This window comes from Chlorocebus sabaeus, chromosome 25, assembly GCF_047675955.1.
Source record: "Chlorocebus sabaeus isolate Y175 chromosome 25, mChlSab1.0.hap1, whole genome shotgun sequence".
NCBI classification, from domain to species: domain Eukaryota; kingdom Metazoa; phylum Chordata; class Mammalia; order Primates; family Cercopithecidae; genus Chlorocebus; species Chlorocebus sabaeus.
In genome coordinates this window covers 46,889,399-46,902,277 of record NC_132928.1, presented here as the reverse complement: position 1 = coordinate 46,902,277, position 12,879 = coordinate 46,889,399, and the positions used below count along the sequence as shown (strand labels likewise).

General features: G+C 38.6%; 1 protein-coding gene across 1 annotated transcript in view; it reads left to right on the top strand.

Annotated features, from left to right (window-relative positions):
* DHX9 (DExH-box helicase 9) overlaps window positions 1-12,879 on the top strand; it is a 48,168-nt gene that overhangs the window by 3,198 nt on the left and 32,091 nt on the right. The window contains exons 2-6 of the mRNA XM_007989248.3: window positions 53-185; window positions 745-885; window positions 10,189-10,300; window positions 11,761-11,873; window positions 12,484-12,632. Coding sequence (XP_007987439.1) covers window positions 75-185; window positions 745-885; window positions 10,189-10,300; window positions 11,761-11,873; window positions 12,484-12,632 — 626 coding nt within the window. The 5' untranslated portion in view covers window positions 53-74. The remainder of the gene's footprint in view (window positions 1-52; window positions 186-744; window positions 886-10,188; window positions 10,301-11,760; window positions 11,874-12,483; window positions 12,633-12,879) is intronic.

The window sequence follows — 12,879 nt, the reverse complement described above, 5'->3', positions numbered from 1 at the left end:
CCCAGTTTTTGCTATTATAAATTGTGTTTTTAACTGACTTTTGTTTTCTTAGATCTGAAGAAGACACTTGAATCATGGGTGACGTTAAAAATTTTCTGTATGCCTGGTGTGGCAAAAGGAAGATGACCCCGTCCTATGAAATTAGAGCAGTGGGGAACAAAAACAGGCAGAAATTCATGTGTGAGGTACTTAAGAATACAGTTTGCATTTATGTGATTTATGAGGTTCATTTTGGGGTTAAAAGAATGTTTTCTGTTTGGAGATGTTAATGTGTTGCACATTAGGAAACGACAGTTTATTATTGTGACTTGATTGCTATTCTAAATCATTTTCAAGTCAGCATTGCTTTTAAAGCAATCTGACAGGTAAATTATTCTAATTAGAGCCTATATCTTCCTCAGCACCAGTAGTCGGGATGGGAAAAGTTGGATCAACTGTTTGCAGTTTTACAAGCACCTTTAGAAAGCAGAGCAATTATTGATTGCTTCAAATCAAAGTGCTTAAATACAAATGAAGAGCTTGTTCGTGCATATTACAGAATCAGATTGTAATGTGAACCTTCTGTTATATGAGAAAAAAATAGCTGAACCTCTTAACATTGTTTTTGTGTTATCACTATACAACACAATTCAAGCTTTTTCTTTCAGTAGCTCATGAATTCTCTTAGGTGTATTATTTTCAGTGTATTTCTAGAGTATATTTCCTAAAGTTAGCTGTTCCGTTTTTTGTTTCTTTTTTTTTAAGGTTCAGGTGGAAGGCTATAATTACACTGGCATGGGAAATTCCACCAATAAAAAAGATGCACAAAGCAATGCTGCCAGAGACTTTGTTAACTATTTGGTTCGAATAAATGAAATAAAGAGTGAAGAAGTTCCAGCTTTTGGGGTAAGTACCTATGACCAAGCAGTTGAGATGCGTGTTGTAAAGTTGTACAAAGTTAATATACGTAAGAGACTCAGGATAATAATTTTTCACTGTTTACATATATATCGTGTTTCTTAATGAAATTTGGTATCTTGTTTTCTCTCAGGACTGGACAAAATTTCTGAAGATGTGGATTGCATCCTTATTATGTACCTGTCTTAGGGGCTTGAGAAATTCCATTAATCTTTGTGTCTTATGGTTTTGTTTGTTTCATGTATTCATACACCAGAAATTTCAGAGTCTGTTATGTTCCGTTCATTTCTAGTGATAATACTTTAAATAGAAAAGTCAGTAATATTTTAGACATGTTTGCTCCCATTGACACTCCCTCCGCCCCCCACCCCAGGTAAGCAATGAGTCCTTGCTCTGTCACCCAGGCTAGAATGCAGTGACAACCATAGCTCACTGCAGCCTCAAACTCTTGGGCTCAAGCAATCCTTCATCCTTACCCCTCTTAGTAGCTGGACTACAGGTTCATGCCATCACTTCTGGCAAGTTGTTTGTTTTTTGAGTCAGTCTTGCTCTGTTGCCCAGGCTGGAGTGATCTTGGCTCACTGCAACCTCCACCTTCTGGGTTCAAGTGATTCTCTCCTGCCTCAGCCTCCAAGTAGCTGGGATTACAGGCATGCTCCATGGTGCCCCCCTATTTTTTGTATTTTTAGTAGAGATGGGGTCTCACCATGTTGGCCAGGCTGGTCTTGAACTCCTGACCTCAAGTGATCCATCCACCCGCTTCGGTCTTCCAAAGTGCTGGGATCACAGGCATGAGCCACTGCACCTGGCTGACATGTCCTTATATGACAAAATAGTATTTTATGCAATAGAGTATTTTTGTGTTTTTTATATCATGATTATTTTAATTATGTAAGTATGCAAGAGATACCTCTGTCTAGTAGGTTGTTTTTTGGGGATTTTGTTTTGTTTTTCTGCCTTTTGTGTTTTTGAGGCTGGAGTGCAGTGACTATTCATAGGCTCCGTCAAACTCTTGGCCTCAAGCCATCCTCCCACCTCAGCTCTACCCCAGTAGCTGGGACTGTGGGTATGTGCCGCTACACTAGGCTTTACTAGTTTTTAAGAAATAAGCTTTATTTCTTTTTCTTTTTTTTTAAGATGGAGTCTCGCTCCGTTACCTAGGGTGGAATGCAGTGGCACAATCTGGGCTCACCGCAACCTCCACCTTCCGTGTTCAAGCAATTCTGCCTCAGTCTCCTGAGTAGCTGGGATTAACAGGTGTGAGTCACCACACCCAGCTAATTATTATTATTTTATTATTGTTATTTTTTTTTTTTTGAGACAAAGTCTTGCTCTTGTTCCCTAAGCTGGAGTGCAGTGGTGGAATCTCGGCTCACTGCAATCTCTGCCTCCCGGGTTCAAGCGATTCTCCTGCCTCAGCCTCCCAAGTCGCTGGGATAACAGATACCTGCCAACATGCCCAGCTAATTTTATATTTTTAGTAGAGTCGGGGTTTTACCATTTTGGCCAGGCTGGTCTCAAACTCCTGACCTTGGCCTCACAAAGTGCTGGGATTATAGGCTTGAACCACCACACCCTTCCCACGCCCAGCTAATTTTTGTATTTTTAGTAGAGATAGATTTTCACCATGCTGGCCAGGCTTGTCTTGAACTCCTGACCTTAAGTGATCCGCCCCCTTCAGCCTCCCAAAGTGCTGGGATTACAGGCGTGAGCCACCACACCCGGCCTGTCTATGCCAGTTTTAACAGGGTCCTGTTACTGAATTTTTGTATACTGACTTGTTATAAAAGAAATCTTGGCTGGGCGTGGTAGCTCAAGCCTGTAATCCCAGCACTTTGGGAGGCCAGGGGCGGATCACGAGGTCAGGAGATCGAGACCATCCTGGCTAACACGGTGAAACCCCGTCTCTACTAAAAAAAAAAATACAAAAAACTAGCCGGGTGAGGTGGCAGGCACCTGTAGTCCCAGCTACTGGTGAGGCTGAAGCAGGAGAATGGCGTGAACCCGGGAGGCGGAGCTTGCAGTGAGCCCAGATCGCGCCACTGCACTCCAGCCTGGGCAACAGAGCGAGACTCTGTCTCAAAAAAAAAAAAGAAAAATCTTAGTTTCTTCCATTCTTTTGCCTAATGGTAGACTTACTATTTGGTAGATTAACTGCTGGATAATTATAATATCTTACAGTCTTTAATTTTATTGGTTTGCCTCTCTGTAAAATGAAGGGATTGGGCAAGATGATCTTGAAAATGCCTTCTGGTTGAGAAAACAGTTCTACATGTTTGAAGTCCTTGAAGTCTCTATTCATTCTTTATCTTTTAGGCTTTTCTCTATAGTCTTGTAGATCTGCTGGTGACAAATTCTCTTTATTTTCTTTTCTGAAAATACTGTTATTTTACCTTCTTTAAGAATGCTTTCACTAGATATAGAATTCTGGGGTGCCAGATTTTTTCCCCCTTTCAGTATGTAAGTGGGAAAAAAAAAGTTTTTCTTCTTCTCTCATACCCCAATAATCAACGCAGAAGATTTCTGTGACTAAATGAGGGCCAGGGGTGGGAGGCTTTTTCCGCACACACCAAACCAGCAATCAGTTCTGCAGCAGACAGTAGCTGGGTATCCTCCAGTTCAACTCTGACACTGTATCCTCCAGTTCACCCCTGACACTACCTGGAGATAGCGTCAGATCCCACAGGGTGAAGGCTCAGTCCCGCAAGACTCCCCAGTCCCTTCAGACACCACCTGCAAGTCTGGGCCTCTAGAACTTCTGACTGACTAGCTTCAAGTTATGGTTTTCATGGCTGCATCTTTGGGGTCAGTTAATTTGCTAGTGTGGCTTACAGAACTCAGGAAAACCTGCATTTATAAATTATAAATAAACCAGTTTATTATAAAGGATACTACAAAATACAGTTGAAGAGATACATAGGGCAAGATATGGAGGAGGTGACAGGGAGGTCCCATGCCTTGCCTCGAACACCATTCTTCAGGAACCTCCGTGTGTTCTGCTATTTGAAAGCCCTCCAAATCCTGTCCTTTGGTTTTTATGGAAACTTCATTATTCAGTATTGATTAAATCGTTTGCCAATGGTGACTTGACCTTCAGCCCCTCTCCCCTCACCAGAGGTTGGTAGGTAGAACTGAAAGTTCTAGCCCTCTAATCTTTTCTTGGTCTTTCCAGTGACCATCCCCCACACTGAAGCTACCTAGGGCCTGCCTGCCGGCAGTCAACTCATTAACTTACAAAAAGTCTCCACTTAGGAGATTATAAGGATTTAGGAGTTCTACGCCAGGGAAAGGGGATTGAAGACCAAATACCTTTTTTTTTTTTTTTTTTTTTTTGAGATGGAGTTTCGCTCTTGCTGCCCAGGCTGGAGTGCAATGGCATGATCTTGGCTCACCGCCACCTTTGCCTCTGAGTTCAAGCAATTCTCCTACCTCAGACAGGAGTATCTGGGATTACAGGCATGCGCCACCATGCCCAGCTGATTGTGTATTTTTAATAGTGATGGGGTTTCTCCGTCTTGGTCAGGCTGGTCTCCAACTCCCAATCTCAGGTTATCTGCCTGCCTCAGCCTCCCAGAATGCTGGGATTACAGGCGTGAGCCACTGCGCCTGGCCAGAGACCAGATATGCTTTAAAGATAATATGACATTGTCTACTTCCTGTTTTCTGTAAGAAGTCAGCTAAAATCGAATCATTCTCTCCTATATGTAATGTGGTGGTCTCTGTTTTTAATATCTTTTCCTGTTGTTTTTGGTTTTTAGTAGTTTGACTTATGTTGTGACTGGGCATGAGTTTTTTTGTATGTGCGCGCTTAACTTGTTCAAGTTTTGTTGAGATTCTTGAATCCATAGATATATGTGTGTCACCAAATTTGAGAGACTTGGCTATTATTTAAGATATTTTTTGTTTTATTTTTTCTTCTTTCCTCTTGGGGTTTTTATTTAAGACTTTTGATATCCCACAGCTCCCTGAGGCTCTCTTTCTTTTTTTTTTCGTATCATTTTTTCCACTCTTCTTCAAATTGAATAATTTTTATTGGTTATCTTCAGATTCTGTGATCGTTTTTTTTCTGTCCCTTCCATTTTGCTAAGCCCATCCAATGTATTTCAGACACTACCATTTTCACTTTTAAAAATCTCCAGCTTGTTCTTTTTTTATATGTTTTATTTCTCTGGTGGCTTATCTTTTCATTCATTATAAGTGTATGTTTGTAATATAAATATGGATTTCTTTTATGTCATGAAGCTTAATTCTAATAGCTGCCTTAAAATCCTTGCCTACTACTGTTAACATCTAAGTCATCTCAGGGTTAGATTCTATTGATAGGTATATTTTCTTGAGGTTGGATCACATTTTCCTTTTTGTGTATCAAATCGTTTTGGACTGTATCCTGGGCATTGGAATATTATGCTATGGAGACTCTGAATAGTGTTATACTCCTCCAGAGGGCATTGATTTGGTGGTTGTGTTTTCTTTTTAATCAGGCATTTAATTTGATCGAACTCAAACTACAAGTGCTGTCTTTTGGGTGTTAAATCTCATCTCAGTTTTCTGATTATTTAAATAGGATAGCCATGGAAGAGTCCTTCGGGTCTCCTTTGGAATCTGCCCTGTACATGTGTGGTTTTCAAGGGCTAGCCAGAGATTTCATATACAGAATTTGGGGCTCCTCCTCTCTGGCTGTTTCCTTTCCGGTATTCCCTCACTTTCTAGCAGCTTTGCTTTTCCTGAACTCTAATTCTGATTCTTCAGGCCAAAAAGATGGTTTCATTGGAGTTTTAGCTGCCTGGGATGGCTTCCCTCAGGCTAAAAGCTACAAAAAAGCTGGAAGTAGACCTTTGATACTCCGTGCTTCCCCATTTTAACTTCTCTCAGGAATCTACCTACTATTCTTTGGCTATTTTTTTATTGCCTGCACATAGTTTTGGTGTGTTGTATATGTGTTTGTATTTTTTTTCCCCCTAAAGTTTATGTTATTTGCAGGAGGGTCAGTCTTACAGGAACTTATTTGGCCTCAACCAGAAGTAATCCCATATGTCATTTTTTTATTAGTGTTTTAACATGGCTCAGATGTTTTCTATTAAATGCTCCGTGGATTTCCTACTTTTCTTCCTTAACTTCCTCTGTTCCAGCTACACTGTACTTCTTAATAGGTCTTCAGATATGCCCTCATCTTTCTGCCTCAAAACTTTTATACCTGTTTCTTCTACCTGAAGTACTCTTACCCAGCTGTCCTATTTTATATTATAAATTCACTGTCATCCTCAGATTACTTCCTAAACTCCTTCAGTGCTTCATTTTTCTCCTTAACACTTACATTTTTAACTCGGTGTTTCTCAACTGAAGACAATTTTGTCCCCCCAAGGAACGTTTGGCAGCGTTTGGAGGTATTTTTGTTGTCTTAACTGGAGGCAACCACTGACATCTAGAAGGCGAAGGCCAGAGATGCCGCTAATAACCAACAGTGCACTTGACGGCCTCCTAGAACAAAGAATTAACCAGCCTAAAATGTCACCAAGATGAGAAACCTTGTTCCAACGTAATTTATTTTTGTTTGATTGTATGAGAATAAGTTCATGAGGGCAGGTTTTTTTTTGTTTTTGTTCGTTGCTCTGTCCCCAACATTTAGAATGGTTCTTGGTCTATAGCAGACCCTTGAATGTTTTTTGGTTGGCTGAATAAATGAATAGATGAATTTGGGGGAAGAAATTATAACAACCCATTTCTACTTTTAACCCCGTAGTCCATTCTTGCGTTGCTATAAAGAAATACCTGAGTGCATACTTTATAAAGAGCAGCGATTTAAATGGCTCACAATTCTGCAGGCTTTGCAGGAGGCATGGTACTGGAGTCTGCTTGGATTCTGAAGAGAACTCAGGAAACTTAGAATGATGGCAGAAGGTGAAGGGGGGAAGCAGGGATGTCCAGGAGCAAGAGAAAGTAAAGGGGAAGATGCCACACACTTTTAGATGACCAGATCTCAAGAGAACGCACTCGATGTTGCTAGGATAGCAGTACCAAGGAGAGTGGCACTAAACCATGCGTGAAAAACCCACCTCGTGATCCAGTTACTACTCTTCAGGCCGTACCTCCAACATTGAGGATTAAAATTGGACGAGAGATTTGGGCAGGGATATGTAACAAAGCTGTTACCAGCTACCATCTTCATCTTACCTCCTCATTCTAGGCAAATCCTTTTTCGTATCACTTATTTCATCTGAAACTTGCCCTTTCATGCAATACATTGCATTTGCCAAAAGTGAGCGTGTAGAGGATATTTTAAAAATTTTTTGCTGTGGACAGTTGTAGAATATTGAAACTCCATGTTTCAATCATCTGGCTGCAGCACTTTCAATTTTATTCATTTCTAACTGCTCCCCTTTCTTAGATTATTTTGGAGCATCCCGACATCTGATTCATCTGTTAATATTTGTTTTTAATTAAAACAATCCTTTTGTAAAAAAAAAATGTGTTATAATCAAACCTAAAAGAAAAATTTAAGAATAGTGTCTTAATATAATCAGATATCCAATTAATGTTGAGATTTTTCTGATTGTTTTATAAACTTTACCCCTCATGGGAGATTTGGTAATGTCTGGAGATGTTTGAATTTGAAGGAGGTGTGCTGATGGCATCTAGTGGGTAGAAGCCAAGGAGTTAGAAACTCTGGTACTCAGAAAAACTTTCTGCAACAAATTATCTGGTTGAAATGTCAGTGGTGCTAATGTTGAGAAACCTTGGTCTATAATCTCATCACTAGTTTTAGATAACTTATACTTGTAATTTGCTTTTTAAAATTATGAGTGAAGTCAAACATCTTTTGACCTTTAAGGATCATTTACATACATATTTCTGTGTACTGCCTGTATGTGTATCTCCCCTTTTTTTCATTGGATTCTTGGTCTTTTCCTCTGCGTTTGTTTATATATTAGCAATATTAACTCCTTATCTGCGATGTGTCACAAATACTTTTTCTCAGTTTGCCCATTATAACTTGTGTTTTTTGCCATATCAAAAAATTTTTTCAATGTAAAATATACGCACATACACCCCCCTTTTTTTTATTTAATCATCGTTCAGCTTTATTGATCACATCCTCCAACCCATTTTTCTGTTTTCTCTGGCACTGGATTCTCTAATTATCTTTCTGTCTCCGACTGCTCCTTAATTTTTTTTAATCTTCCTCTTGGTAGAATGTGGAACCGTATCCTTATGTATTCAACCATATCCTTAAGTATTCATACATAATACTACTACAAGCTTGGGTATTCTGTCAGATACTTGTGTCCTTTTGTAATGAACATATCAGGACTTGACTCTTACCTAGGCTAAATCATCCAGCTTGGGTGACAGAGCCAGACCCTGTCTCAAAAAAAGAAAAATGGCGTGGCGGCTCACACCTGTAATACCAACACTGGGAGATAGAGGCAGAAGAATCACTTGAGTCCAAGAGTTCAAGTCTAACCTCAGCAACCTAGACCCCATCTCTACAAAAATAAAATAGAAATACTAGCTGGGAATGGTGGTGGCTACCTGTAGTCCCATCTACTCCAGAGGCTGAGGTGGGAGGATCACTTGAGCCCAGCAGGTTGGGGCTGCAGTGATCTGTCATTGCACCATTGCACTCCAGTCTGGGTGATGGTATAAGACCCTGTCTCAAAAAAAAAAAAAAAAGTTTTTAAATGGGAACAGATTGTGAGAATAGAAAAAGAAATAAATGGACTATAGCACTGCCAATGTTGCTAAAATCTGTGTATTTTTGTTTAGATATTTAAATGTATATTTTAATGTGATAAATATATGTTGTGTATGCTATTTTTATAACCTACTTAAAGTATTTTCTCATATTGCTGACTGTAAGGCAGAGTCAAGATTATGTACTGTGACACTTTGTATACTCTTTATACCTCACCTGTTCTAATTTATTTTGAAATGTTAGGAAATCCTCCTCATCACTGGAAAATAGAAGTTGCATCACTCAAACACCTCAATTCTCATAGGTTAGGAATTTTCTTTTAGGTTGGTGTAGATAGAGAGTGGGTTAGAGAGGAATTTGAGGCCCTGGAGTGGCAAGGTGGTAGAGGAGGACAAGTTAGCATTTTGGTGCCAGTACTGCCCACTGAATTTTTCTGGGCCTTGGTTATTAGGGCTGACCCTTGAGTAGGTTCTACTTTGTCTCCATAACCCTAACTTTGGAGGTTATCCTTCAAGGTATAAGCTCTCTAGAGGAAAGCAGAAAAGAAAAAAATTCACAATGTACTAATAACACCTAGCTTTAGAAATGCTGATATACATATTGGCAGAAGCAAAGTGGTAATGTGAAGAAGTAACAAAGCGGCCAAAAAACCCTAATAGACAATTGGAAATTTGAATTTAGATCTAAGTGAAATTTTTAAATTATGATCATAGACTATTTAGATAACAGTGTCTGTCAAAACTCTGGAATGATAAAAGGAACAGTCATTTATTCAAAATAACATTGGTTACACTATTGCACAAAAAACAGCTTTTTGAATGAATTAGTAAGCTTTCATCTCAGAATAAAACAGGAAGAAATTAATAGCGATAAAATCAGAAATTGCTGAATTACAAAGTAAAAATAAGTAAAATTTTTAAATGTTCTTTGCAAACAGAAATAGTCCATCCCATCTAGTTAAGGAAAAGGTTACATAGATCTCAGTTCTTTATCCTAGAACCCATGTGGTTAGATGGGTTTGAGAATTCAGAATTTTCCTTAGTTTAGAAAACTAATACATTTTATGTAACAGCACATCTGAGGCAAAACCCTGTAATTAAACTTTCCTAATACAGCATATTAATGACTTTATAAGAAAAATATCTACTCAGTGATCATTTTAATAAAGGCTTTGGAAAAGGCATTTGATAAACACTAATGACCAATAAAATACTTAAGAAATGGAGTAGAAAAATACTTTCTTGACTGCTTTAAAGGGTATTATCTAAAATCAGTAGTAAACACTGCACTAAAAATGGGCCCCAGGGCAGTGTTATTCGAAATGTTACAGTTTGTGAGGAGGTAAGTACAGAAATAAATAGACATTTAGAAATACAGTATTGTGACAGGTTGTTCCCAGTGGATTAGGGGAAACATTCAGCCAGTTCTTCATTGCAGACAGTTGGAGATGCACTGCTCCACAGACTTAACCTCCAACAAAGATGGTAATATTACAAAGAAAGGAGGTGTGACACGTGGGTCTCTTAAATATTAAAAGAATTTACTAGTATCTGTGAAGATGAAAGCACTGACAACTGCCTTGACTTTTTCTCTTGCAGGTAGCATCTCCTCCCCCACTTACTGATACTCCTGACACTACAGCAAATGCTGAAGGAGATTTACCAGCAACCATGGGAGGACCTCTTCCTCCTCATCTGGCTCTCAAAGCAGGTAAGGGACTTGAATGCGTGCACATGATGGAGAATAAGATATATACAATCTTGATCACCATCTCTGTTTCTCATTTTGGGTAGAAAGAACTGCAGTAAACTCTTGATGTTAAGAGACAACCCAAGGCCTTCATAAATTTGCACATACTACCAGATCATTTATTTTTTTCTTATAACGTGTGGTACAGCATAGTTGTTTGCTGTCATTAACTTTTACTAAATTTTTCTTTGAGTAAATAGATTTTGCATAGGCTAGAATATTTGGTGAAAGAATCTTAGGAATTGCCTTTTCTTGTTCCTTATTCTTACTAAATATATTGTTGACTTGTTTACCCTGTGGATCCTGGCCATTGCCGAATTCTATATGCAGTAAATCCTCAGTAGGTTCTTGGAAACTGCAGAACGACTTACAGCAGGTCCTAGAATAACTTTGTTTCCTTCAATGTTATTCTCTTACAACATTGTTTAAAGTCTTCGTTTCCAAGAATCTAGCAATGACGTTAAGTGAGGACTTAAGTGTATAGTCACAGCTTGTATTGGGATGTCTACCATATGGTAGATTAACTAGGATTTTGGTCAGATTGCTTAAGTTTCATATCTGTTATTTATTAAATAACAGTAGTATTTGCTTCATATGATTGCTTTGAGGGATAAACTTTTTTAAATGCATGTAATAAACTTAAGAGTTAACAGTGCTAGCTGCTGTTTTTACTTATTTGGCGTTTTCATCAATAGTTACCTTATTTCCATCACTAGTCGTAGCAGGTAGCTATCTTTTCAGAGTCACATTTATCAAAGAAATGGTTTTATCGTTCAATCTGTTGTTACATATGTAACAAGTTTAAAACAAAGCTATATTGATAATATATGCTAAATTAGCCACTTCCTGTTACAACCACTTCTGTCATTCACTACTAAGATAGCTTCCCCCTGCATATTAGCCTCAGAATTTGTAGTCGGAACCTGTACTTCAGGGATTGATGTAACACTTTTCAAGTAAGCCATGGACATTTCAGGCTCCTTTCCAAACTGAAACCATGAATTTCTAAACATGGAGGGTCAAAATACAAATTAGGATAATCCTTTTTTTTTTTTTGAGGCAGAGTGTTGCTCTGTCACCCAGAATGGAGTGCAGTGGTGCAGTCTTGGCTCACTGCAACCTCTGCCTCCCAGTTCAAGTGGTTCTCTCACTTCAGCCTCTTTAGTAGCTGTGATTACAGGCACATGCCACCATGCCCGGCTAATTTTTGTGTTTTTAGTAGAGACGGGGTTTCACTATTTTGGCCAGGCTGGTCTCAAACTCCTGACCACAAGTGATCCACTCTCCTCAGCCTCCAGAAGTGCTGGGATTACAGGTGTAAGCCACCATGCCCAGCCATAAATTAGGATAATTATTTAATGTATTTAGGATTTTTCTACAGTTACGACTCATTAAGAGAACATTTTTTTTTCTTTTAACAGAAAATAATTCTGAGGTAGGGGCCTCTGGCTATGGTGTTCCTGGGCCCACATGGGACCGAGGAGCCAACTTGAAGGATTACTACTCAAGAAAGGAAGAACAAGAAGTGCAAGCGGTAAGGCCAGCACCCTAGGTTACATCTCTGAGAATGTGATTTGGGACTTAGTTAACAGCAAGGCTTAGGATATTAACAAGTTAGTAATTGGGTGCATTTTTTGAGAGGTTATTCAAGACTGCTTATTAGCACAAGTCATCATAAAGCTAAACTACCCATTTACTCTTGTTATTCACATTGCCTATGGAGGAAAAAGTATTTTTTCTTGGCAATAATAAAAAGGTTTCCTCTTCAACTTTATAGGAAATGTAATTATGTCAGGGGACCTTATTTTATGAGCACTTAGAGTAAAAAATGTCTTTTTTTACTACTAAAGACTCTGAATACATTTAGTGGAAAAATTCAGAGTGTTAAAACAAGCACAAAGAAGTTGTCTTTTTTTTTTTTTTAGGAAGAATTTAAGCGCAATGTATTAACCAATAGCTTGTTTATATAATAGGGCCTTTAGATGCAGTAGAAACTAATTCTGGTTCAGTTTTTGACTAGGATTATAAACTATCAAAACAGCTTTTGCATTATGAAGGATAGTACAAAGACGGTATTAAAAATTCTGGGTCTTAAGTGTGTATAACTAAACTTAATGCAGCCAAATTTATCATTGATTCTGCAGACTCTAGAATCAGAAGAAGTGGATTTAAATGCTGGGCTTCATGGAAACTGGACCTTGGAAAACGCTAAAGCTCGTCTAAACCAGTATTTTCAGAAAGAAAAGATCCAAGGAGAATATAAGTACACCCAAGTGGGTCCTGATCACAACAGGTTTGCTTGTTTCGTTCTTTTCCTTCTGTAGTAAGTTAAGGTGGTTTTGGATATTCACTGTTGAATATAATCTGTTTTTGTACATTGGTTAATTGTGTGGATTAGAAGTGAGTTATTAAAAGATACGTTGATTTGCCCAAGAATAATTACTGATATGTATTGTGCAGTTTCCATGGTTTTCACGAGTGTGAATTTTAGCTGTGTTAGAAGTTCAGCATAAATCTGCTTTTTGTCATGCTAGACATTT